Source organism: Varanus komodoensis, unplaced genomic scaffold, assembly GCF_004798865.1.
Source record: "Varanus komodoensis strain SLA01 unplaced genomic scaffold, ASM479886v1 scaffold84, whole genome shotgun sequence".
NCBI lineage: Eukaryota > Metazoa > Chordata > Lepidosauria > Squamata > Varanidae > Varanus > Varanus komodoensis.
In genome coordinates, this window is record NW_025336531.1 from 714,302 (window position 1) to 738,717 (window position 24,416).

Genomic DNA, 24,416 nt, shown 5'->3' on the forward strand with positions numbered 1-24,416 from the left:
ATATATAAATACTACAGTTGATGTGTCCCTCCATGAGTGGTCCTTCGGCAGATACTTTTGGTAGCAAATACATGGCATGGGATCTTTACACAAAAAATTAAAAGTTACAACTACACCACAAAGAATGTGCAAGGACTCCTATCACTGAGGTAGCTGGCAGTGTAACAGTAGGAGAATTGGAAGGTCGGATGTTCCAAGCAATGCACATAAGTGGAACGGTTTCTGAGGGATGCTTCTAGTAATGTGGCACAGGTCAGACACGAGCAGCTTGTGCCTTCCCACTCAGAATGCCTCCTGCCAGCCCTGCATTGTGACTTGATGTGCTTGACAACCCCTTGTTGCAGTCCCAAGTAGGAAAGGAGAAGAAAGTTTTGATGAGCTCCCAAGGGGCCACCCTGTGCAGCCAATGGATCATGTCCCACCTGTCCCTGATCTAGGGATTGCCACGTACACACATCTGCTAGAAGCTGGATGTGAGACACAGAAAGCAAAGCTCGTTATTATACATGTATCTCCCACTTCTTTTAAGTAATCACTTCTTCTGCAAATGACGCTAGTCGGGCATCCCCAGAGGTCAATCAACTGGAGCCTGCACCAAATACTAGCCTTGGAACAAGCCATGCGTATGAATAAAAAGCCTGCAAAAGAGAGAGTGGGGGTGAGGTTTGCCAGAGCAGGGTTTCTTTACCCCTTCTATTTTTATTAACTTAAGATGAGGGGATAGCCAAAAGCATATGTCTTTCAGAATAGCACAGAAGGTGTTTTCCCTTTTCTGAATAATACTGCTGCATCGAAAGTAGCAGCATTTGGCCCGCAATCTTCCAGCTGGCCTCAAATTTGAACCAAACCCTTTATGTTTAGAGCTTTTGAAGGAAGTTATTCTTAGCACATGTGGAACAGCCCTTCCCAACCTTGTGCCCTTTGTTTCGGTCTTCAACTTTTATCAGCCGCAACCTGAACGACCAGTATTCTGAAATGCTGAGTTGTGGTCTAAAACATCTGGACTCTACCAGGTTGGGAAAGGTTGATGTAGTGTAGGGGTGGACAGATATAGCTCTCCAGATGTTTTGGCTTTCAAACACCCCGCCAGTGTTCAGGATTACTGGGAGTTGAAGTCCAAAGTATCTGGAGGACCATTCTCTGCCCACCCTGCTGTAGAGTTTCTGAACAAGAACCTTTCTGTATTTCATGCCCACCTCCTTGATGCTCACCTGTTGGGTAGTTGTTTGCCATACAGTTATTAAGAGGCACAGGAGCCTCCTAGTAGCTGTATAGCACAGGACAGAACACTTTCTTGCATTCACGTTTCCCGGTGCTTCTACAACTGCATCCATCATTTTGAGGTACAGAGTTCCTTTCTCACTTCCCTGTGAGGCGAATTTATGCTGGATTACAATTTGCAGTGGTTGCTGCCTGGTTGATGTTGCTGCTTTTGCAGATTACAGGGCAAGTGCTACTTCCCCTCAAGTGACGCTACTTAAGCCTTGCCTTTCTGCTGCACACTTCCTTTCTCTGTCCACACAAAATTCAGGCAAACCAACTTTTCCTCTGCAATCCCTAGCCATTTACTCTTTGGCTGTGGGTTCAATAAACAATGGATTCATATGAACAATTTTCCCAGCACACAGTACTTTGATATGCATTCACCATGCATTAGGATCTCCTTACAATGGTTGTAGGAATGGAATCTAACAGGCAGTTTGGGTTTCTGATCCCAGCTAGAGAGTTGTTTTTAAGGCTTCTTAGGGCATGGTTCCAGGTACCTTCTGTCTTGGAGCCCAGATTCTGGATCACATGGAACCTATTGCAATCATTATTTTGGACTTCCTCTAGACTGGCCAGGTCACAATCCAGAGAATTTGCCTAAATATGAAAGCTTGGGCCACTGTGAGACCATGTAGCCTTAATGTCCCCTGCTCTGATCCACCAACAGGACTCCTTTCCAGGATCAGGCTGATGAGGAAAGTGGGCAAGAGAAGCTACAATGGACACGGGCGGGAAAATACAGTGGCTGCATATTCACTTGCTCCAGGATTCCCATGGCTATGCTGGTTGGGAATGATCTGGAGGACACTGCACTGGGAAAGGCAGCTTAAAGGACGGCAGAGATTCTCCAGTGCTCCTAGTCACACAGCAGTGATGACAGCTGCGGCTAGGAAACCTCCCTCACTGTAACTCTCTCTAAATGAAAGGCCATTAACATTTCAGTCCCGTGCAAACTTTTGATCATGCCCCATTGAATACAATAGTCGTATATGCTATACTGAGCAAATGTGCAGAATTGGGCTGAAAAGAGGGGAAAACATCCTGACTGGGGCCGTCAACACTTTCTTTGGCAGGGCTTCACTTGTTGGTGAAGCAGAGAAATGCACCGTTGGCTAGATTTCTGCTTGACATCATCACAACCATCACTGTCTTTTCCAGAAAGACTTGGGAGGTCTGCGGTGCACGCACACACATGGATGGATTGGGTACCGTGGTTGGTGACCTACGGTCCCGTTACATTCATTAGCAGCAGGCCAGTTTCCAGGCCACAATCCAGAAATTGGCATGTTAGCTTTAAAACTGAAGGTGCAAAAAATGGAGTGGCCCCAAGTTTCCCCAGCTGTTTGTTCTCCTGCCCTGTTGTTTTCACACTTTTCCTTCCTGCCTTCCCCCATGTGGCATCACATCTGCTCGCTGTAGCATGCAGGGAACAGAGGATAACAAAAGGATCAGGTAGGAGAAGCTGGGCTGACATATCTACAGCTTAACGGATGGGTTGAACATCCTCTTGTGAACGTCCAGGCTGCAGCACTGCTACAATTTCTCATTTTTCATGGCCACATCCTACACACGTTGCAGGATTCCATTTCCAACCCTGAGGATTGCTACTTAAAACAAACAAGATGAGGTGCTTCTGCCCCATTGAAGTGTTCCATGAAAAATGTAATTCCACAGGCAGATATTACTCCTTTCTGCATGATCACAGTATGGGCAGCTTTTCCTATTAAAGGTCCGTCATGCAGCTGTAAAAATGCACAAGAACCCTGCTCAGGGTAGGGTGACAAACTTAACCATCCCCACAGTGGGCGAGGTAGGAAATGAAAGACAGATGCAAAGGCAGCTGCTTCCTGTGGCAAGCATACAGGAGAGAGGAGGCAGCCACCAAGCCTGGCGTTTCTGCACCATCCTGGGATCTGAGGCTGTTCCTTCTTTGCAGGTTTGGGTAAGTAGGGACAGTTCCCAGCAGGCAAAAACTACACGATCGGTTCCATGATCAAGACAAACGAGGCCTCCTGTAAGCTGTTGGAGGCAGCTGAATAATGGCAGTTGCGAGCAACTCTGATCAATAAAAGGGACATTTCATCAGGTAGCAGTGACAAGAGGGGCTGGTGGCAATTAGTTTTTAATATTACAAAGCAATTGGGAACTAGGCAGGCTTAATTATTCATGCACAAAACACTGGCATCTGTCCCTAACAAGGCAGGGAGAGCATGACACCGAGAACTTCATTTGTTGTCCCCTGCAGCCCCTGGCTGAGAGAGGAGACACCTTCCGCCATCGCGGGAAAAGCATGGTGCACATGGGCAAAGCTGGAGGGGGCGTCCTATCTAGAAAATGAGCCCACTGAAGAGATGGTGCTACAGATGTAATTTTCTTCCCCCACAGTCCCACCTGTAAAGAAGTGAGGGCAAAGTACGGAATGGGGACATCACAGAGTGTTGCAGCCATGACAACAGGCTGTAGGAAAAGGACACCGAGTATGAACGGCATGGCTTTTAGGTGAGGGAATGGTGAGGAAGGTATCTTGTAGGGGAGAGCAGAAGGAAGATCTAGCAGATCTCTGGGGGTGCTGCAGTACGTAGACCGGTAATTTTCTCAGATTCCCAAAAGTCACGGAAGCAAAAGGGCTCGCCATTTCACATCTACTTGGCTTGAACTATATTGCTGGGTGGACGATTGCGTGTGGCGTTCCTTTGGGACCTGTTATGTTTTCATGTTCAAAAGAAATTCCTATGCTCTGAATTCTGTAATTCTCTGCACTCAATGCTGTATGTTTGGACAGATAAAAAGGCTTTTATTTTCTGTTTAAAGATGCATGGAATTGTGCCTTAAGTGTGCTCCTTCTGCACTAGGCTCCGGTGGTTGGATTTGGGGGTTCTAGTAAATAAAGTAGACTCTGTAGTCCTGTGGTCTACCCAGCCCTGTTGTAGGGAATTACATTGCACTGACAAAAAAAGAAGTGGAGGGTAATACTATTTGTAGTTACATTATACCCCACATTTTTTTTTCTTTTTCAAGGAACCCAAGATGGCTTACAAGGTTCTCCTCCTGTCCATTTTAGCACAACATCTCTGTGTGATTTGTTGAACTACTCAGTGAACTTCATGGCCAAATGGGATTTATAATCTCTCAAGTCCCAGCCCAAGTACTGCCACTCCTGCATAAATATCACCCAAAGAACTTTTAAAAAGGTAAAGTTAGGCTGTGACTTTAACTGTGGAGTGAGACTCACTAAACACAGTAGCATTTACTTCTGATTGAATGGTAGGTATTCGAACCTATTTTTAAAAGATGACTTTTTAAAGTAAATAGGAAGTATCACAATGAGAAATTCTGGCGAAAGAGCCCAAATGAAAAATGGGATCCTGGGATTCCCTTGGATTTTAAGAAATGGGACAAGAACAAAGTTGATCCACATGTCACTCCAATTCTTGTATAAATTTGCTCTAACCTATCTGTGATATTTTGAGTGCCTCCAAAAGTTAGGGCAAAACAAAATGCCCTAACATGTTCCTAACATGTTCTCTACATGTTCTCTCTCATGTAGAGAACAACACTGAGAAGCCATTGGCATGAAGGAAGGAAGCAATTGTGCAGGGGTGGTGTGGGGAGGAGCAAGGAACTTAAAATGTGCAACTTGGACCTGCAATGGAAATGTGGCTTTGTGGAATGCTGTTATTTATGATTCCAGTCTCTCATTCCTTTCCAGAGTGGTGTAGCAGTTAGAGTATTGGACTGAGACTCTAATCTGAGTTTGTCTCTACTTGGCCATGAAACTCACTGGGTAGCCTTGGATGGGTCACTGTCCCACAGCCTAAACTACCTCACAGGGTTGTTGGGAGGATAAAACTGGAGAGGAGGGGTCCGTCTAAGCCACTTTGGGTTACTTGTAAGAGGGAAAAGGTGGGATATAATTGTAATATTAATAAAAATTACAGTGGTGGTTCCTTCTCTCCTTCCCTATTTTATTTCCTCTTCAACAATCAGCGTTCTGTAACCACAGATCACATTCAAGCCTCATTGGGCTAGTTTTGGGACTGCACCTTGAGGATTTTTTTCCCTAAAGCATTTTTGTACTTCTGCAAAATTTGGGTTTTCCCCAAGACTGCTGATAACTTGCACTTGTGAACAGGTGTTGGCATGTTGGTCACACAAGCATCTTAAGGGAAGCAACAGCACTCACAGCCTGAAAACTGGAAGAAGAGATCCTAGGATGAGTGAAGAATGTATATCCTTCCTTTGTCCTGGAATAAGGGTTGCCTCCCAAATCTCTAGCCTGTTGTACGTAAGTCTGGAACTGTCTAAGAGAGGATGCACAGGTACACTTAGGCAAGTAAGCACACCTTGTATGCAGCAAAGAATTAAGGGACCTGCTGATCTTGAGATGCAAGAACTTGAGTGGCACCTGGAGGGAATTAGGCATAAATGGCCCACCTCCTTGTAGACCTTTTGTAGAACAAATTCTTGTGGTTAGCCAGTGCAATTGCTGCAAATTATACAAGCAGCATGGAGTTTGTTCCAGTGGGAGTGTGCAGTTGGCTCACACAGAGCTAATCTGACACAGCATGGCTCTCTCCATGCCTGTGTGTATGTGTGCACGCACACAAGTGCATGCACACAAATTGTCCATCTGGATTTTTCTCATGGCCAGAGGATAAAAGCAAAGAAGAGAAACCTGTTTTCTGGAATCCTGGGAAGCACTGTGCTCTTGCTGGCACAAACAAGATGATTCTGTGCCTTCTGTAGGGTGGCCACTGAGGCACTGCTGAGAAATGGGAAATGTGTAATCAAAAATTATAAGACATCTGCACTGCTAATTTGCATGTGAAGATGCAAATTCAGTAATACTTACTATAATTTCAGTAGGAAAGGCATGCATCTCACCAGGATGGGAAAAACTCTGAACAAGTAACCTACTCCATCCAGTACCTGTGGATGAGCAGCTTCAAGGCCCTGCTCCCCTTTCAAAACAAAGAAGAAGTTGGGCCTGGACTGGATGGCTCTTCCAAGACAGCTAGCACTAGGGCTAGTGTATGGGCAAGCGGAGGACCTGAGAAGAGCTCGACTGAGTGTGAGAAGCCTTGACCATATGAATTTCAGTGAGCAGATGAAAGCGGTAAGGGAAGCATCTTTCCCCTGCAAGCCCAGGAAACAGGCATAATTGCTTGAGAGCGTTATGATGTAGCAAAATTACAAGCCAAAATAGTTGGGCGTTAAAATATTAGGCTGTTCCCCTCCTTATTCCAAACGGTCAGGAGGGAGGCAATGTCTAGATAGATCAACATGAATCTGCCCCCCTTCCAGTCACGTAAAGGGCAAACATGGAACTATAACTATTGCAAGGTGGGAAAGGGTCCAGGAAGCTTTAGTGCACCATTTCATGGCATGGCATAGATCGCCCCAGCCTCTGTTCCATCCACAGCAATGATATTCAATTGATCAAATCACTCCAGCAAGAGATGAGATGTGGAGGAGGAGGAGGAAAGCAAAAGCAAGAGAAGATTATAATCATTAACCTTTCATAACTCCACATTTCATATCATGCATTCTTTAACAGTTACTTCAGGAAAGAGGCATCTACAGAGTTAAATTTAATGGTGTGTCTTAACAGCCCTACTCCCTGGCCTACTGGGAGCTGGCTCCTACAATCCTAAAAGCAGGGCTGGAGAACATGTGGCTCTCTAGATGCTGTGGAATTGCAACTCCCATCAGCCCTACTCAGCATGGCCAAGTATGAGGGATGATGGGAGTTGTTGTACATCAACATCTTCAGCATCACACTCTCTCTCCCCCTGCCATAAGGGGAATGAACTTAAAGTAGTTTGCTCTAATGCAGCACCCTTCAGATGTTTTGGACTACAACTTGGGAGCTGAAGAAGCCATTCCTAAAGCAGGGATGGGGTAAACCTCGGGGCCTAGGGCCAAATTCAGTCCTCTTGTGGTTCCAGTCGGGCCTTCCTGGGTTCTCCAAATAGCAAGCCCCTTTCTACAGGTGATGTTTGGGGGTTTCCTGGCAGTCGTTCTTCCCCTTCCTTATTCTAAAACATTTAAAAGTCTCTCCTAAGGCTTGGTTACTGGCAGCTGGAACTTTAATCTATAAAAAGCTGGAGCCTTTGTGTGCTTTTGACCCCATCCCTTTGCTTCATCCCAGATCTCCTTCAGAAAGCATTTTGCTGTTGGGATGAAAGCGTCTCCCACCCTTGCCTTCAAAGCCTTTCTGAGTTCTAGCTTCCTAATCCCTGAGGCAGAAACCTGAGCAAGGCCTAAGTGTCCTTGCCCTTCACGAGTATGGGTATTACTGTTGCCTCCAGGGGGGCGGGCACTGATTCAGGTTCGTTTGACATGTGCGGTGTCAAACTGCCATTTCTAGAGACGGTGTGACCATTCTGGTGTGGGCACTTTTCTACGGCTGCCTCTGCTCCTGCGTATGCTATGATCAGATGTGAAGTACGTGACTCAGAGGACAAGTCGTTAAGATGCTTGGCTATGTTTCTGGCCAGGGCCAGCCCAGGGCATTTTGCTGCCTGAGGCAAAGGACAAGATAATGCTCCCTCCCCAGTCCACATACCAAAGCTGGCTGAACGGGCAGCTGAATGTTACTTTAATACTGGCAATGGAATAGCATCTTCCACCGCAGGCTACATTTAGGGGTTGTCTCTTCTACATGGTTCTTTCTGCAGCAGCCAGAGAGTCCGCAAGAATTGCCCAGAGGCTGCCACTGCTTCATGACATGGCCAGCCCAATCTGCGATGATTGCGTTTTCACGATTCACCTGAGATGCCTCTTTTAGTTCAGTCCAGGTGTGCTTCCAGTGGGGTGGAAGAGGATGCTAATTGTCCCACTATCCTGTGTACCAGGGTCACAGAAAGCGGCCTGCTGTGCCAAACCAGCAAGATGGCATAGATGACTTTGCGAATCACCCAGTCCTAGGCACTCGTATGAAGTACAACATCATGCACATCAAATGGTAATGTGGCAGGCCTGCCTGTTGACCTTAACTCCTCTAAGAGCCAGCAGAGTCCTTTCTCGCTCTTCACTTTCCTTGCTCTTTACTCAAACATCTTCAGACACTGGGCAATTACTTCAAATTATCTATCTGAGAGCAAATGTGGCTAAAATGAGAGTTTATTATCGCAACCATCAATTTCAGTCTGGAGTAGGGAAAGAAAATGTCAGGCCAAGCAGAGTTACGATTGCATTAGCCCATGCTAGGGTGATCATGTGAATTTGCCAGCAAGTCACCATTAAGCTTTTCATACACATTGGCAACCTCTCTCCTTTAATCTGGACTAGCAGTGAGGAACGGGCAGGGGAAAACCATGTTTGAGCTGAACTGGCCTGCCCTTGTGGACTCGCGTGACTTCAGGACAATACACTGAACCTGATGTGGATGAACCACCACGGGCTAACTGATACAAGCTGAGATGATTACAAGAATATATCAAGGCTGATTTGGAGACACAAATGTAAGTTAGTTCTAGGTCTATTCAAGAAAACACCCTACAAGCTGCTTGTCTTTGGATCCAGAGGTTGTTCTGGGAAAAGTTTGACTCAGATTTGGTCGAAAAAGGACTTAATTAGATTCAACATGACAACCAGATCTAGCACCTAGGCCCCAAGTACATGTATTCAATATATACATGACAGTCTTATCCATGTCTACTCAGAGGTAAGGGCTGCTGAGCGCAATGAGATTTACCTGCTAGGATTGTGTATAGGACTTTAATCCTACTTGAGTAAACATTAATGTGTTCTTTGACCCACTGTTGCCATTACTGTAACTCATAGAATCATAGAATAGCGGAATTGGAAGGAGCCAGAGGGCCATCGAGTCCAGCCCCCTGCTCAGTGCAGGGCACTGAGTTAAGCCATCCCTTCGTCTCTAGACATGTCCAAAGGCCCTGTGAAGTTATGCCATCATGTGATCCTCCTATTATCGGAGACATAACAATAACAACCTCCATTTTGCAATGAGCCATAACTGCAAGCCCCTATGTGGCAATGCCCCAGAATGAGCTGTCAGTTACGCGAATTGGGCCAGGGCCAGAAAGCAAGAGTGGGCTGGCTTCCAAGCGTGTTAATTTCAGCTGTACTTCATTTGGAGACTAGTGCTGTTGGCTTTCGGCCTAGGCCTTGGAGTGGGAATACGCCACACAGTGCAGTGTGCAAGGTAGACCTCTTTCAAGGAGGGGGGATAAGCTGCCTCAGGACAACAGTCACGAGGACACAGGGGCATTTCTGCACTGTGAAAGGCATTTCAGCCATTCCAGGGCAGGGAAAGCGGGGTATTTGAGAGTTGCCAGCTTCGGGCTCTATTGTTGGTGTGTGGTGTCTGTGCGTCGCATTTTATAGGGGCAAAGATCTGTCTAAGAGGCTGAGTAGCCCCAATCTGGTTTCAGGATGAAGAACCAACAGAAGGGAGCAAAGCGGGTGCCTGAGTTGCCGTGCAGTTCCCACCTGGGCAGCAGACCCACCAGGCGCACAAGGACACCCAGGCACAGGCTGTGCTCGCTCTCTTTTTGGTGTGGGTTTCCTCTTCTTCTGCAACCGTCAGTGGCCACACAGGTCAGGAGCACCAAAGTGTTCCTAAGTGACCAGCGGCTCCACAGCACAGAAGGTGCTGAGATGCTTCAAAGAATATCAGTGAAGCCTATGATAGCAGCAATAGCATTCGGTGGCCATACATGATTACTAAAAATCCAGCGTGGGGAAGGACTTGAGGCTAAGAAATGCCATATTTTCTCTATGAATTTAAGTCCCAGACCCCCTTTCTCCCCCCCTTCCCTCCATCCCACCCACCAAGGGATATTCAACCTATGAGGAAGAGGAAGCGGTCTATTCAAAAAATGATACTATCATCCATGGTCACTTCAGAAGCCACATACACTGGTATTCTAGAATAAGTATGGACTATTGTCAAGCACCCTCTCTTCTTTTCTGTTTTGAAAAGTACACACCTCTAGCTCTCATGGTTCTTTCCCACCTTTTCATAAAAAGAACCAAAGAGCAAAGTACCTCTGAGCATGTGCAGAATGTTTTTCATTTGTAAAGGGAATGTGGCCTTTACTGTGTAGAGATAAGCCATCTGCACCGTGGAATCTAGGGGTCTGTACTTAGCTCACCCTGCCTTAAATTTGGCTGTAATCCCATAAATGCTGTGCTGCTGCAAGTAGCTGAGAGTGACAGAGCAAGAGCTCTTCTGGCTGTCCTCGGGGAGGCCAACACACCTGCAGTCTGAGGAAATTTACCTGCAACAGGTGCCATGAAGTTCTGTGTGATAAGACCGTGTACATACATTTGCATTCATCACACAAACAGAGGATCCACAGCATACACTGTGCGTTTTAGACCACAGAATCAGCCAACCACCCTCATGCACCTTCTTTTTTTGTACCAGCACATGGTTGCAAACTAATGGTGGAGAGGCCTTGATGCAAACTTTTCCTGATTTTGCAACCTCCAATCCTGACAACTGGCCAAGTGCATGCAATTCTGGTGAGACCAATAACCATTTTATCTGGAGACAGCCCTGTTATGTCAGCAGTTGGACTGCCATATGGACCCAGCTCCAATCCTCATGTCAGCAATGATACGTGCCTGATTGATTCTTGACGCAGTGCCTCGTTGGATAAAGCAATTTAAAAAAAAATCCAGGGTGCTTATGGTCAGAAGGCTCCTGGCGCTACCAATCGGAAGGCCTCGTGATGCTGTTCCCTCCTGTCTTCATTAATTTTCTGCATTAAAGGAAAAAGAATAATCAGTAAAAAATATGGGAGAGTCAGGAGTAGAAGAAGACAACATCTGGACCTTCTTTGCATGAGACGGGATGATGGCGCCATGAAAGCCCCACCAGTCCCTTAAATGGGTGGCAATGCTAGTGATCTAAAAGAGGATGCTAACAGAGTTCTTATTTTTTATACCTGTACAGAATAGATCAAAATGGATGCATTAATGTTGCATGTTGAACAGTGCTTTAACCTTTGGTGTAACTGTGGCAGGGAAAGCAAGCACATACACACGCACAAACGTACTTAAGGCCCTTTCTCAGGTCGCCACCTGTTTCAGTACTCAGCCCTGGAATATGTGAAGTAATAGAAAAGATCAGAGTGCCTCTGTGCATGAACAGTGTGCCTTTCCCTCCGGCTAACCACAATCAGCCACCATGCATCTGAAATGTGGCAGGGGGCTTCTTCTAGCCTAGAGGGAGAAACTTCCACGCAAGCTTGGTCTGCAGCGTGCCAAAGCAGTACGTGTCTCAACTTTCCAAATGGTGAGTTTCCAAGGGTGCCGCACTTACATAGGTTTGCTTTCCTTGTGGAAAGGGGGATTATGGCATTTTGCAATACTTGGATTTCTGTACAAATGTACAGGTTGAACATGGAAAGAGGGACACAGCTTAACACTGGAATTGCACTTAAAATCCACTGCTCCCACATCAAGGCTTCCTGGGAAATACCTTGCACCCTAAGATGCTCCTACTCCCAAGGCAGTTTTGTGTCTGTCCTCACTGTGCTTCCCCCACCCAGGATGTCCATTTCACATGGGCACTTGAGGTACCCCATGCCTCGCTTCAAGGGGGAGGGTGCAGGTGGGGATGGGAGGGCTTTCTTTTCAGATCCCGAATGGCCAGCGATAAGGTCAGTCGTTACGATACAGCAGCGGCATGCCATTTCATTCCCATGGCATGTGATGCCTCTGATGTATCTAATAACACCTGGCAGGGACAGGTCTCTCCCCTTTCTCTTACAGCAGGACCTGGAGGTCTTTCATGGAACTTTTACTCTTACCACAGTAAAATAAATAGGAATTAATCTTCACACAAACATCTATGCAAAGCATCGAGTGGCTGAAATGGGCAGGCAGGAGGATACAGAGCGCTGGACACAGTTTTATGGCTGAAAGGGGCTAAAGGTCCTTAATCCTGCCGTGCTCCCCCACTCCCCCTTCCTTCTGAAAACCAATCTTGTCCTAGTTCGACTGCTATTAGTAGGCAACTCACTGACCAGATTGGATGCTGCTTCTGCTCTCATCCTCTTGAAGAGGTAATTGCCAGCATTCCTCAGTTTAGAGCAGGAGGGGTATGTGCCCCACTGGACCATCGCTCAGGGAAAAGGCGCATGCTTTGCAAGCAGGAGATCCCAGTTCAGTTGCAGACACCCCTGGGCAGGGTTAGGGGGAAAGAGGCAAAAGCAAAACCCCCTCTCTGGAACCTGGGAGACCCAGTGCTATCTTTCCTTAAGCTTTTCATCTTATTCTGGATGCTGTTAGCCATCTTGAGTGCTTTTGGGGGTGGGGGCAGAAAAGTGATGAATAAATAACGATGCCACAACAGTGCTGCCCAGGGATCATGGCTGTCGTAGTCCAACATATCTGGCGGACACCAGGTTGGGAAAGCTGGTAGTGCTGAGCGAGAGGGACATGGCCCAAGGCTGCTTTCCTGTGTTCCTAGCCACAGTTTCTCTCATCAGCTGCATGGCAAGCATGGGGCCCTGCCTATTCTGTGTTCCAGTAGAAGCACAGAATGCAGCATCCCAAGAATACAGTTTTAGGGTGATCATCCTTTTGCTTGTGCCAACAGCGCACTGAGAATGTGTCAGCAATGTCTGTCAATGTTACCAGGAGAATTCCCAGGGGATCAGGCTTCAGTCCCCTCCATACTTCCTTGTCCTTCCAACGTGACCATTTTCCTTCCATAAAATTCAGCAACTGACGGAAGCATGTGGAAATTTGGCTGACTAGCACAATTCTACAAGTAGCAGAATTCAGCTTCACTTGGCACAGCATATGGAGCACCTCGGTGAAGAATTTTATTTTGTGCAAGCGCAGAGTACACAGCCCTGACAGACCTCCTGTCTGCATTCATTACACAAGCCTGTGAAGTGTGTAGCAAGGTTCAGGTCAGCTTCCTTAACATCCTTTTGTCATGCCAAGGTTGGGGAGTGTGGGGCACCCACCCCATGAGACTCCTCATTACAAAATAGCTCTAGTAAAGATCTCCCTGGACTTTGCATGTGCTACTCTGTCATTTGGGACTCCAGGTTTAACCTTAACCATCAGTCCTGGGACAGCATCCATGGAATTTCATTTTAGCATATAATCTAATTGAGAAGTCCCAGGCTACAGCCCATCTGCGGTTTTATAGGGGCTGCTGGCGGTAAATTAGATCCATCCCCTTCTATTGGATGTGTTGTCATTTTTATGACTTTGGGGGTTATATAAATAGGAGAGTGGGGAAGACGGGAGGGAGAGAGGCAGGCTCAGTCCACAATTGCCGAGCTCCCTTCTCTCCCTTTCAGTGTCTCAAAATTCTGGCTAGTTTATAAAAATCTCACTCAGTGTCAGTTCCTGGCTGGAACACAAACCCTGTTGATGTGGAGAACAAGAGGCAACTTCAAACAGCTGTTGGCATGTGTCAGAAACAGATAAAGTAAGAAAACAGAATGGAGTTCAGAGTGGGGTTCCTAGATCACAAGCCACAGCAGAGACGGGGAAGCAGAATGTTTTGAATTATAGATAATTGTATGTGTGTGTATGCATGCTTCATATGCTTCCAGATCTGCATATGAGTTCTAGGGAAGTTTTAATCTGCTGTTCTCTAATAGGCACCTTTTGCTCTATACAGTGTCTAAAGACTTCCCAGTTTGTTTAAGTGGAGGGAACGGTTCCACACGAATACTTCTGTACATGCGGAGCTGCCCTTCGTGGAAGTGAACAAGAGGCCCTCGGGATGGAGGAGAGATGCTGCAGCCACAGAGAAGGCCTCTGCATTGTGGCTGTGATGCGATGCAGGACAAGTCACTCATCTTCCTGTCCCTCACTTATCAAGAATATGATGAATGTGTCAGCCCTGCCATTCCACAGCGGTCTAGATGTGTCCTGGAATGTATGGCCAAACGGACATAAGCAAAATCAACAGAGTTTAGGTGTGCTATCATTGCAAAATTAGCTGAACTAGCAATACGACAGATTAAGCAGTAGCCACATGCGTGAACCACACCATCAACATAGTGTTCCCCCCTCTCCTGTTGTTCCTTGTTATTGCTTGTTTTTATAATCTGTTTTAAACCTTTTAATATTTTTTCTTATTTTATGATATTTTTATTGTACTTTTATCATCTGTTTTTATGGAGTGTGTAAATCGCCCAGAGAGCTTCGGCTGCAGGGTGGCATAGAAATGCAATAAATAAACAAACTATGGATAAAGTACTTAGATTGGATAGCGCTGCAAAGCCCTGTAAGCTGGAACTCCTTAGAACAAGTCTAGAAAAACTCTTGATTTCTGTCTTGTAAGCTAGCTGTTTCTGAACAATTTCCTTTAACTCCAAAAATACATTTTGGAACTGGTGGAGATAACGGTGAGCATATGCTGCTTCTTTACAACTAGCCTCTGCATCCTAGTTTTGGAAAATCCCTGTTTCAGGAAGCCTGCATGCCAATGCTGGAATGGCTATGCAATTAGTGTGAGTAGGAACACAATATCTTAAACAATTTCTAATTCTAGAGAAGTATCAGATCAAGACCTTCATCTTATCTCCATGTTCTCCAGAATTCTGCTCCAAGTTTCAGTCACTGGAGGTATATATCAACCCTTATGGTTCTCATCCAAAGGCAAAGGCCCTCTTCAGTGTTCAACACATGTAGTGACACAAAATAATTGCTATCATTATGAATGGTGCTGGAAGAAAACAACCTGGACAATAAGATGCTGGCTTGGAGCAGGAAGTTTAGCCTGCAACATTTCAGTGGCCGAGGCAAATAAATAAATAAATCCAAATGGTCCTTTAACACACTAATTAGCAAGTGAAATAATCATCTAGTAAGTCTTACTGTAAAAACTAATGGAACTGAAGGGCAGTTGCACATCATTAAAATCAAATGTCAACACTTTTCTTGGACTGTACCAGTTCAGGATGCAAGTGAAGTAGTATGTTTGAATGACTGCCAGTGAGAAGGGGCACCCTGCATGTGAAAAATTGGCACGTCAAAGAAGAGGGTTCAACTTGGCTTTCTTATTGCTTGTTTGCTAAATTCAGGGTTCCCCCTCATTGGTGAGCATTCAAGTATGTAACCTCTTACCTGCCACCTGAAATGGTAGACTGAAGGAAAAGCATTACTGCCTGATTGATGACTGTATAAACTTAACTGGCCCATGTATTCCTATATACTATGCAACAGGTACTGGGAAGCTTCAAGGATGAAAGGCTTCTCTGTATGCAAAGATTGCAGTCATAATGTAAACAGCTCTGGAGCTGTTCTATGTTCTGGGGAATGGGTGGATTCCCCTCTCCCTTCTGATTAGCTCTATAACCCAGAGCTTAGGTGCCTGGAAAAGCCTACACACACTCCACTGTCCTTTCACTCTTTTCAAGGCCTCCTGTCCAATTTTGTGCATTTCCCAGGCATATGCACGGCAGGACTTCATCAAATCATAAATGGTAAATTTACTTGGAGATGGTTTCCTTTTGAGCTAGCACAGCTAGCCTCAGTCCATGAAGCCTGAATCCAGAGGATTGGTTCTCCTGCTGGGTTGTTTTCCCTTATCACTAAGTGCTCCTAGCTGCAGCTTTGAGCCACAATCATATGTGCATGTTCTTAAAAGTAAACCGATTGGAATCATTTGGGTTCATTTCCAACTGGAGTTGGTGTGTACACACTGTGATATTCACATAAATTCTTTGCTGTGGTGTCATCTTGTCAAAAGGGCAACCATTTGAGGAAGTGTAAATCAGGACCATGCTGTGAGATAGTGTCACTCCGGCACAGCTATACTGGAAATGTAGGATCTACTTTGGTTGGCAAACTACAACCCATGAGGCCCACCAACTGGAGCCAGAGGAAAAATGCTGGCTTAAGGGGGCAGAACTAGTTGACTACTGAACCCCATGACTTACACACTGGGATGATCTGCATACACAAATGCAAATTTGCGTATATCTGAGTTACTACAGATCAGGGATTCTAATTTAAACCTAAAATTGCTGCTGTTAAACAACAGGAAACCCCTACTGAATGGTAGATTAGCAAAAGTACCCATTTCCTAATTGTTTAATTGTAAGTCACCCAGAGACCTACAAAGGCTCCCAGTCTACAAATTTGTTCACTCCTGAACTACAGTATATGTGCAACCTCTTTTCACCCCCCCCCCATCCATTATCTGTGTCTTCCTATGGTTTTGCCCCTCGTGTACCTGAGTTGACTCAGTAAGATAGCAGGAGGAGGGCAGGCTGAATCAATGATGTAAGTCTGGCCTTGCTATCACCAGACCAAGGTCTCTCCTACTGTAGTCCATGTGTTTGATACAGAATCTGACTACTGTGGGAGGAAGGGGTGTTCCACAAGATGGGTTCTGCTTGTGGAAGGTGTTGCCATGCCATTTTGGGGGATCACCCCAATTGGCAGGGTGTCTGCGCAGCATTTTCAGAGGGCTGGAAGGGCTGCCTCAGGAAGGTGGAGGGGAATTCACTTTTAACAGAGCTGTGGATTCTGCTGGAGGTGTTTGTGCCACAGAGCACATTTACATGTTGCTTATTTTCTTCAGAACATCATCTTCTACCTTGTGTTACACCTTAAAAACTAGCAAATTTGTACTGGCATGCACTTTTTTGGCAAGACCCCATTTTGAAAGGCTCACAGTGTTATTCCCAGCTGGCAGGTATAATATAACTGATCACATAAACAAATAAAAGTGTGCATCTCCACCCACAAGCAGCCACACATGGACCTCCTTTACAACTCCTTTCTGGAGGCTCCAAACATTTCGGTAACTAATTTTAACCAGATGCTGGAGATGCCCCTTCCCGCATCGCGCTACTTTGCTGTGGTCACGTGGGAGCATCGCATTGGTTTGCCACGCTGACACACATGCAATGACACGGTGACCCATTTCGGGGCAGCGAGCAAAGATGACACGCAGCAGGCACGACCGCCGCCGCCCGAAACGCGCGCGCATTAACGGACAGACCAACCAACCAACCAACCGTCACCCACGGAGGTGACGTTACGCGTCGTGACACCTAGGCGGCATGCGGAGTTTCCACGGCAACCAGAGTGCCCCGCCTCCCTCGGGGAGGGGTCCTCGGGGCAGGTCAAAGTGCGCGCCTCTTTCCTACTTGCCGCTCTAGGCCAGCCGGCCTCGGTGGTTTTGCATCCCGGAAGCGCCAACAGAGCAGGGGAACTAGGAAGTGTGTGCGACGTGTGCGGTTGGAGCCGGGTTTGGGGAGAGTTTGCTCTGCCGGGGCGACCAACGACAGGAACGAGCCCTCCCGCGGCAGGACTCCTCACCTGGGCCCTGCTCACGTCACAGCTTCTCCTGCCAGCCCCGCCCCCACGCTTGGGAAAGAGTTGTGATCCCCGCGCCCCGTCTTTCGCTGACCCCCAGCGCTTTGCCGGGCATGGCTTCTGCCCCTTCTGGCTCCAACTGGGGCCTGATCATGAACATCGTAAACAGCATCGTGGGGGTCAGTGTACTAACGATGCCCTTCTGTTTTCGGCAGGTGAGTCCGTTCCTGCAGCATGTGCACCTACTTTTTCTTTCTTCCCTCCTGCCCCAGCGGTTGGTTGAATGCTGTGCATTGTAGGAATTTTGCAGTCTTTCTGTTGTCTCGGTGCTTAGAAATTCTGTTTCCCCTCAGCCCAGGTTGGGAAACAATGTGCGACAGGCTAACACTTGATAGGTGCAGCTTTCCTCTATATTTAAGATGGGAAAGCTGCACATTATGTGTGTTTGTGTTGGATGTGTCAGACGATGCAAAGGTCTGCCAGAAAGATAGGGGAGGAACATTACTGGTGTCTTGCAGTGGTGTTAAGCAAAATAAATTAATTCTGAGTGGCCTGTTGATTTTGTTGACTTGGTCAGGGGAAAGCATTGCTTCTCTGCGTGTTACACCTTGCAAGTACTTAGTCTTCATGCCTCTTACATCCTTATTCCTTTTAGACCAAATATTCTACCCTTTTATTGGTTATATGTCAAATTTTGCATTTTCATATTTCAGCCTTCCCCAGCTTGGTGTCCTCCAGATGTGTTGAACTGTAGTTCCCATCATTCCTGGACAGTATGGCCAACACCATACTAGAGCCTGCCCTACTGGGGAAAGCTGTTATTTTTATTATTTTTGGCTCCTTGTCTTTGCCTTGAAAGCTGCAGGCTAATGCTTGTTTTACAGAAAGTTGGGTCTGGGCTAGTTATGCATAAGTGTTTGCCTAGAGCTGTACTGTTTTAATGGCATGACTTTGTTTTTAACACTTAGCTTAGGAACAGACGCCAAGGGGTGCATTTTGCTGGCTAATTTGGCCAAAAGTTGTGGTTTGAACTACTTATACCAATTTTGAAATTAAAAAAAAAATGAAATTGTTTATCTTCATAACATCCACCCCATGACAATGATTTCATAAACAAAATCGTGTGAGGGGAAGTTTCTCTTACCTCATTAATCTGTGGTTCTTTTGCTTATCTTGCCTTGGCTATCTGGATATATAGAATGTGGCTGAATCAATGTTTTGTTGTGGTTTGGAGCTTAGAAGTTGGCTGCATACTATAGTGTTGTTACACCTGTATAGCTTGTTTGGCAGGCAACAAAATTTCATAGGATTGTAGGACTTAAGAGGTGGGGAATTCTCTTTTTTCCCTTTAATTAAAACTATTTTACATTTTTAAGAGTCAACTAGTAACTGTTCTTTCTGATATTTTTCTTCTGCCCCTTCGAGCATTGATTCCTTGGATGTACACAGGCCACCAGATGATAGAGCCCAGTACAAGGCAAGTTTTGGAAACACTTGTGTAACTTTAGCACCTGAGGCTATTTCACATGATAAGTATCTGGCAGGTGTTATGCCATGTGTATATCACCATACTGTACTTCCAGAATCTCTAGTGTGGCACTTGTGTCAAGGACTCCTCCTTTGATGCCTGCCAGGTTCCCTGTCCCTCTGCTTTTTAATTGTTTTTCTTAAGCTCTTTTTAAAAATAATGCTTAAATTATGCATTTTAAAAAGAGAAGTTAGCATGCTATAAAGTCCCCCCTCTAGCTACATCTCTAAGTTCACAAGAGTGAGTTTGTGTTTTGGAATTCAGACACTGCCTCTGCCTTGTACTACTTTCTTGGAAAGTTATTTTTCTTTTAATCTCACTGGTTTGCCTTCGGAGGAATGGTTGTTCTGTGACTAGCTGTACTCACTGTGGCAGCCTTTTTGTGAATGAGCATGTTCCTGCCATTATTTTGCAAGAGCACACTCACTATATCTCTCAAAATTCCAGTGGCTCCAACTGATCCAAAAATATTGGGGACCTATGCCTTTAATTTTTATTTATGTGGATCTAATTTATTGTTGTAAGCCACCCCGAGGCTTCGGCGAATGGGGCGGCATAAAAATGTTTTAACAAATAAAAATAAATAAATAAAAGTGATAGACCTTCCCACTTCCAAAGTGCTTGCATTCCACATTTACAAGACATAGGGTCTCATGACCTATTGCATGCTTCAAGAAAAGTGTGTTACGCTGTTGCATGATATGTGGCCTGCTGTGGATGCTTGCAGCATACAGGTGTGAACCTCCTACTTTTCTGTCACTCAGTTGTGCCCTGAGATTGAGACCATAAGACAAGCCTCGCTGGGTCAGACCAAAAGTCCGCCTAGGCCAGCATTCTGTTTCCCACTGTGGCTAACCAGATGCTTTTAGGAAGCACACAAGCAGGGCGGGAAGGCAACAGGCCTCTCCCACAGTTGCTTCCAAAACTTTTTTCTGTGGCATACAACCTCTGAACTAGGAGGCTCCATATATTGGAGGGTTGAGGGACCTTTTTTATCCTGGAGGCTAGATCCCATTTTGAAGAATCTTTCACAAGCTACGTTGCACTGGTGCTCAGCTGCTGTGAAGAAGGCAAACTCCATGCTAGGCATTCTAAGGAATGGAATAGAAAACAGGATTGCCAAAATCCTACTTCCCTTACACAATTGTTGGTGCAACTGCGTTTGGAATATTGTGTTCAGTTCTGGTTGCCTTACCTGACAAAGGACATTATTGAGTTGGAAAAAGTACAGGGAAAGGCAACAAAAATGATCAGGGACAGGAGCAGGTCCCCTATGAGGATTAGCTGCAACAGCTGGGATTGCTTAGCTTTAAAAAAAGACAAGTAAGGGGAGACATTATAGAGGTTTAAAATAATGCATTGTGTGGAGAAAGTGAAGAGAGAGGCATTTTTCTCCCTCTCCCATAACATTCAAACCCAGGATCATCCCATGGTGCTGGTTGGTGGGAGGTTTGGGACAGATGAAAGGAACTACTTCACAAAACATATAGTTAAACTATGGCATTAGCTCCCATAGGAAGTGCTGATGGCCTCTAATCTGGATAGCTTTAAAAGGGGATTGGACATAATCATGGAGAAGGAGGCTATCTGTGGCTGCTAACCTTGCTGGCTCTGTGCTTCCTTTTTTACCAGAGTTGCCATGCCTGCAGGCAGTTGCTGAGGAACTTGGGCAGGCAGAGGTCTTACACCCATCCTCCTTGAGGGATCGTGTAGGCAGCTGGTTTCCCACCTTGTGTAGGGAGTGCTGGACTGGATGGACCTTGGGTCTGATTCAGCATGGGTTTTCTTATGTATTTATGGATGAGGATGAAGGCAAAAATGGGTAGGGATGAAAAAACCCAACCACTCCATAAATTCCATTGTTAACTGTTTATAGTAAGAAGCATGAACTGCTTAGCAGTAAGCATGAACAACATTTCCACTTGCACATAAGCAAGGTAAGTCTCTTCTTGTCTGTTGACATAAGCAGGAAGGAATAACTCAGTCACATTTTTCAAATACATGAAGTGTATACCATATACTAAGCCTTTGAATGTCTATTCAGAAGTAAGCGTGAGGATCATGTCTGCTCAGATGGAAGCAGGACTGACTCATTCAGCGGCTTCTTGTCTCCCTTTCTTCCACTGGAGAAAGTTCTTAGCTCTGATAAGTAGCTGACTGGAGACACATTCCTACTGGGCTCTGAGAAAGGGAGCCTTCTTCAGAGCCAAGCATGGAAAAGACTTGGAGAGAAGAACCTTTCCCTTTTTGTGGCAAAAGGGGAAGAAGCTGCCAAGCTAGAGGAGGAAACATGTAGACCTCATCTGGCCAGTGGGATGGAAGTTTCTTATCCCTGATACAACACTGTACCCAGATGTAATTCATCACATCTGAAAATCACCAGCCTGAGGAACTTCACTATATCATCACTAGTGTAATATAACTAAATCTGTGGGTTTATTTATTTAATAAATAAATTTCCCTTGCCACAAAATTATGCTTGAGGTTGCTAACCATAGTAACATACAGAGTAAAAATGATATTAATTAAAACATAATGTAAATATTAGATCCATCAAAAATACAACAATAAAAGAAGTGGACAACATCTAATCAGCTGAAACCTCCTTTAGCAGCAGACCAGCTTACACAGTAAAGGTGTGCCTGAATAAAAACGTATTTGCCTGCCAGCAGGAGGACAACTGAGTGGCAGCCAGCCTCGCCTCCCTTGGCAGGGAGTGGCTGCCAAGAAGGCTTATAAGTAGAGATTCTCTGAAATCTCAGAATAGTCTGTAACTCTAGCATCCCTTCTTGGCATCTTCAAAGTACTCTCTTCCCTCGCATGCTTTTATCAAGAGTTCCTAAAATGACGATGATGATGATTCATTTTATTTGTATACCACCCCATAGCCAATGCTCTCTGGTTGGTTTACAACCATGTAGACTGTGTACTGGTGTTAAACATTCAGTACTGTTTTATAAACTTTTTTTTTTTTTTTGGCAAAGGCATAGCTGGTGTTTGCTGGTCATTAGTTATGTATATAAAGATAGTCCACATCTCTTCTTACAGGCATAACAAACACTTTAATTTGTCCATTGCTTTCCCCTATCTGATATATCCCTGTGAATGACTTCCACTTTTCTTACTAAAGGAAATGGTGAATGGAATTTGATGGTACATTCTCCATATTGATCCCAGCTCCTCTTTCCAGTCAACTTTCTGATGATCCGCTGAGTTTGCAGCACATTGGTGAATAGTCATTTGTGGTTGGCTTCTGGATTATGCTGACCTTGCTTGGAGCTTACATTACTTCTGTTAACATGTTATCTTTTGTTTATCTTCTGTGCTGCTCCCATCACATTTTCAGAGTCATCTTTGTTCTTTGAACTTGCAGCCCTGTTCTTCTTAGCTGAAAATTATTTGATTTTTCTGTCTGCAATACCATGAACTTTTCAGTCTACTGCGGAGTTGGGTAATTTTTTTGGGCACTATAACTATATTGGATTTTTTTTTATTTTGCCAATGCCTTCTTCAACCTTTTGCTGTCCAGATGTCTTGGACTGTAACTTCCATCTTCACCAGCCAGCACAACAAGAGATAGCATGATGGCAGTTATAGTTCAAGACATCTGGAGGGCACCTGGTTGGGGAAGACTAAATTCGATATTCAGACTAAGTGTTGCTGTGACTGGCTAGAAAGTTACCTCCTTTTGTGAAAAGCAAGAGTTTTATGTATTCTAATAAGAATATGCAGGCTTCAAAAAAGTGCCTTAGTGGCTTCAGTGCTCTGCATCAGACTGCTGTTGGCTTATAGAGTAATGATGCCTAGGAAAAGCCAAACTGCTTGGAGATATTTTGATCGGGAACGCTGTATGGAACATAATGTGATGTTTAGAAGAATGGCAGCCTAGCAGCCTGATCCTCCGCATGTTTACTTGGAAGTAAGTCTCAATTTAATGGGACATACTTCCAAGTACATGTGCATAAGGATTAGGTTTTAGAAGCCTTTTGTGGTGGTGAGAGACTAAAATTGTTGAATGTCTTTTATAAGCTGCTAAACAAGTTGATAATGTGATACCGCTTTTATAAAAAGATACACAAAACTTTGGAAAAGATTCCAACAATTAAAATCTTTGTATCAGAAGGTTCCAACCAATCAAGATGTTCAGCTGTTGGTTAGTTGCATCTTTTTCCCAACAGATGGCATTAGCATGTAGCAAAGCAAAACACTTGAGTCATTTAAGTAGGTCCGTTAACAGATGGCACTATGATGCAGTTCTGTTTTTCACATGTAGATAGATCTGCATTGGGGCAGTCCTGCTGGAATATTTGACGAGTCAAATAATAAACATGGTTCTTTGATCAGGCAATAGTGGGAGATTCATCAGTTCGGTGACTTGCCATCTTTGGCATTAACCTTGGGCCAGTTTAGCAATAGAGTCTCTGTTTGCCGGATGCTTGCGGTCCCCAGTAACTGCTGCTTGTGTAACTTGCTATGCAAGGTCTGAAAGCAAGGCTTACCCTGGGAACATGCTTCCGTGCAATGGATATCTGTTTGCTAATGTATTAATTGGTTTTATTTTTTCCTTACCAGAAAGGGGAAGGTTAGCACTCCTGAGATAAGTGTCTGAATGCACCACTCCTTCTTTCTGATGTAAGCATGCCAAACACCTCTGTAACATCAATGAATATATGCAGATGATAATAATGCAATCTGATGCATGTCTGTTCAGAAGTGCGCTCTGCTGTGCTAAGTGGGGTTACTCCCACTTAGGTCTACACTTGTACATGTAGGTCTACACTTCATTGTTGTTAGTCGCAAAGTCATGTCCGACCCATTGCGACCCCATGGACAACATTCCTCCAGGCCTTCCTGCCCTCCACCATCCCCGGAGTCCACTTAAGCTCATGCCGACTGCTTCAGTGACTCCATCTGGCCACCTCGTTCTCTGCCGCCCCCTTCTTTTGCCATCAACTGTTCCCAGCATCAGGGTCTTCTCCAGGGAGTCCTTCCTTCTCATTAGGTGGCCAAAGTATTGGAGTTTCATCTTCAGGATCTGGCCTTCTAAAGAGCAGTCAGGGTTGATCTCCTCTAAGGACTGACCGGTTTGATCGCCTTGCAGTCCAAGGGACTCGCAGGAGTCTCCTCCAGCACGACAATTCAAAGGCCTCAATCCTTTTGCGCTCAGCCTTCCTTATGGTCCAGCTTTCACAGCCTTTCATTGCAAATGGGAAATCCATAGCCTTGACTATACTCCCTTTTTTTGGCAGGGTGATGTCTCTGCTTTTTAGTATGCTGTCTAGATTTGCCATAGCTTTCCTCCCCAGGAGCAAGTGTCTTTTAATTTCTTGGCTGCAGTCCCCAT

The 24,416-nt window shown here is 45.3% G+C and overlaps 1 protein-coding gene across 3 annotated transcripts in view; it reads left to right on the forward strand.

Annotated features, from left to right (window-relative positions):
* Positions 1-17,436: 17,436 nt before the first annotated feature.
* Positions 17,437-24,416, forward strand: part of SLC38A10 (solute carrier family 38 member 10) — a 79,242-nt gene continuing 72,262 nt past the window's right edge. For all 3 annotated transcript variants that reach the window (XM_044416938.1, XM_044416940.1, XM_044416939.1), the window contains exon 1: positions 17,437-17,759. In XM_044416938.1, coding sequence (XP_044272873.1) covers positions 17,658-17,759 — 102 coding nt within the window. In that variant the 5' untranslated portion in view covers positions 17,437-17,657. The remainder of the gene's footprint in view (positions 17,760-24,416) is intronic.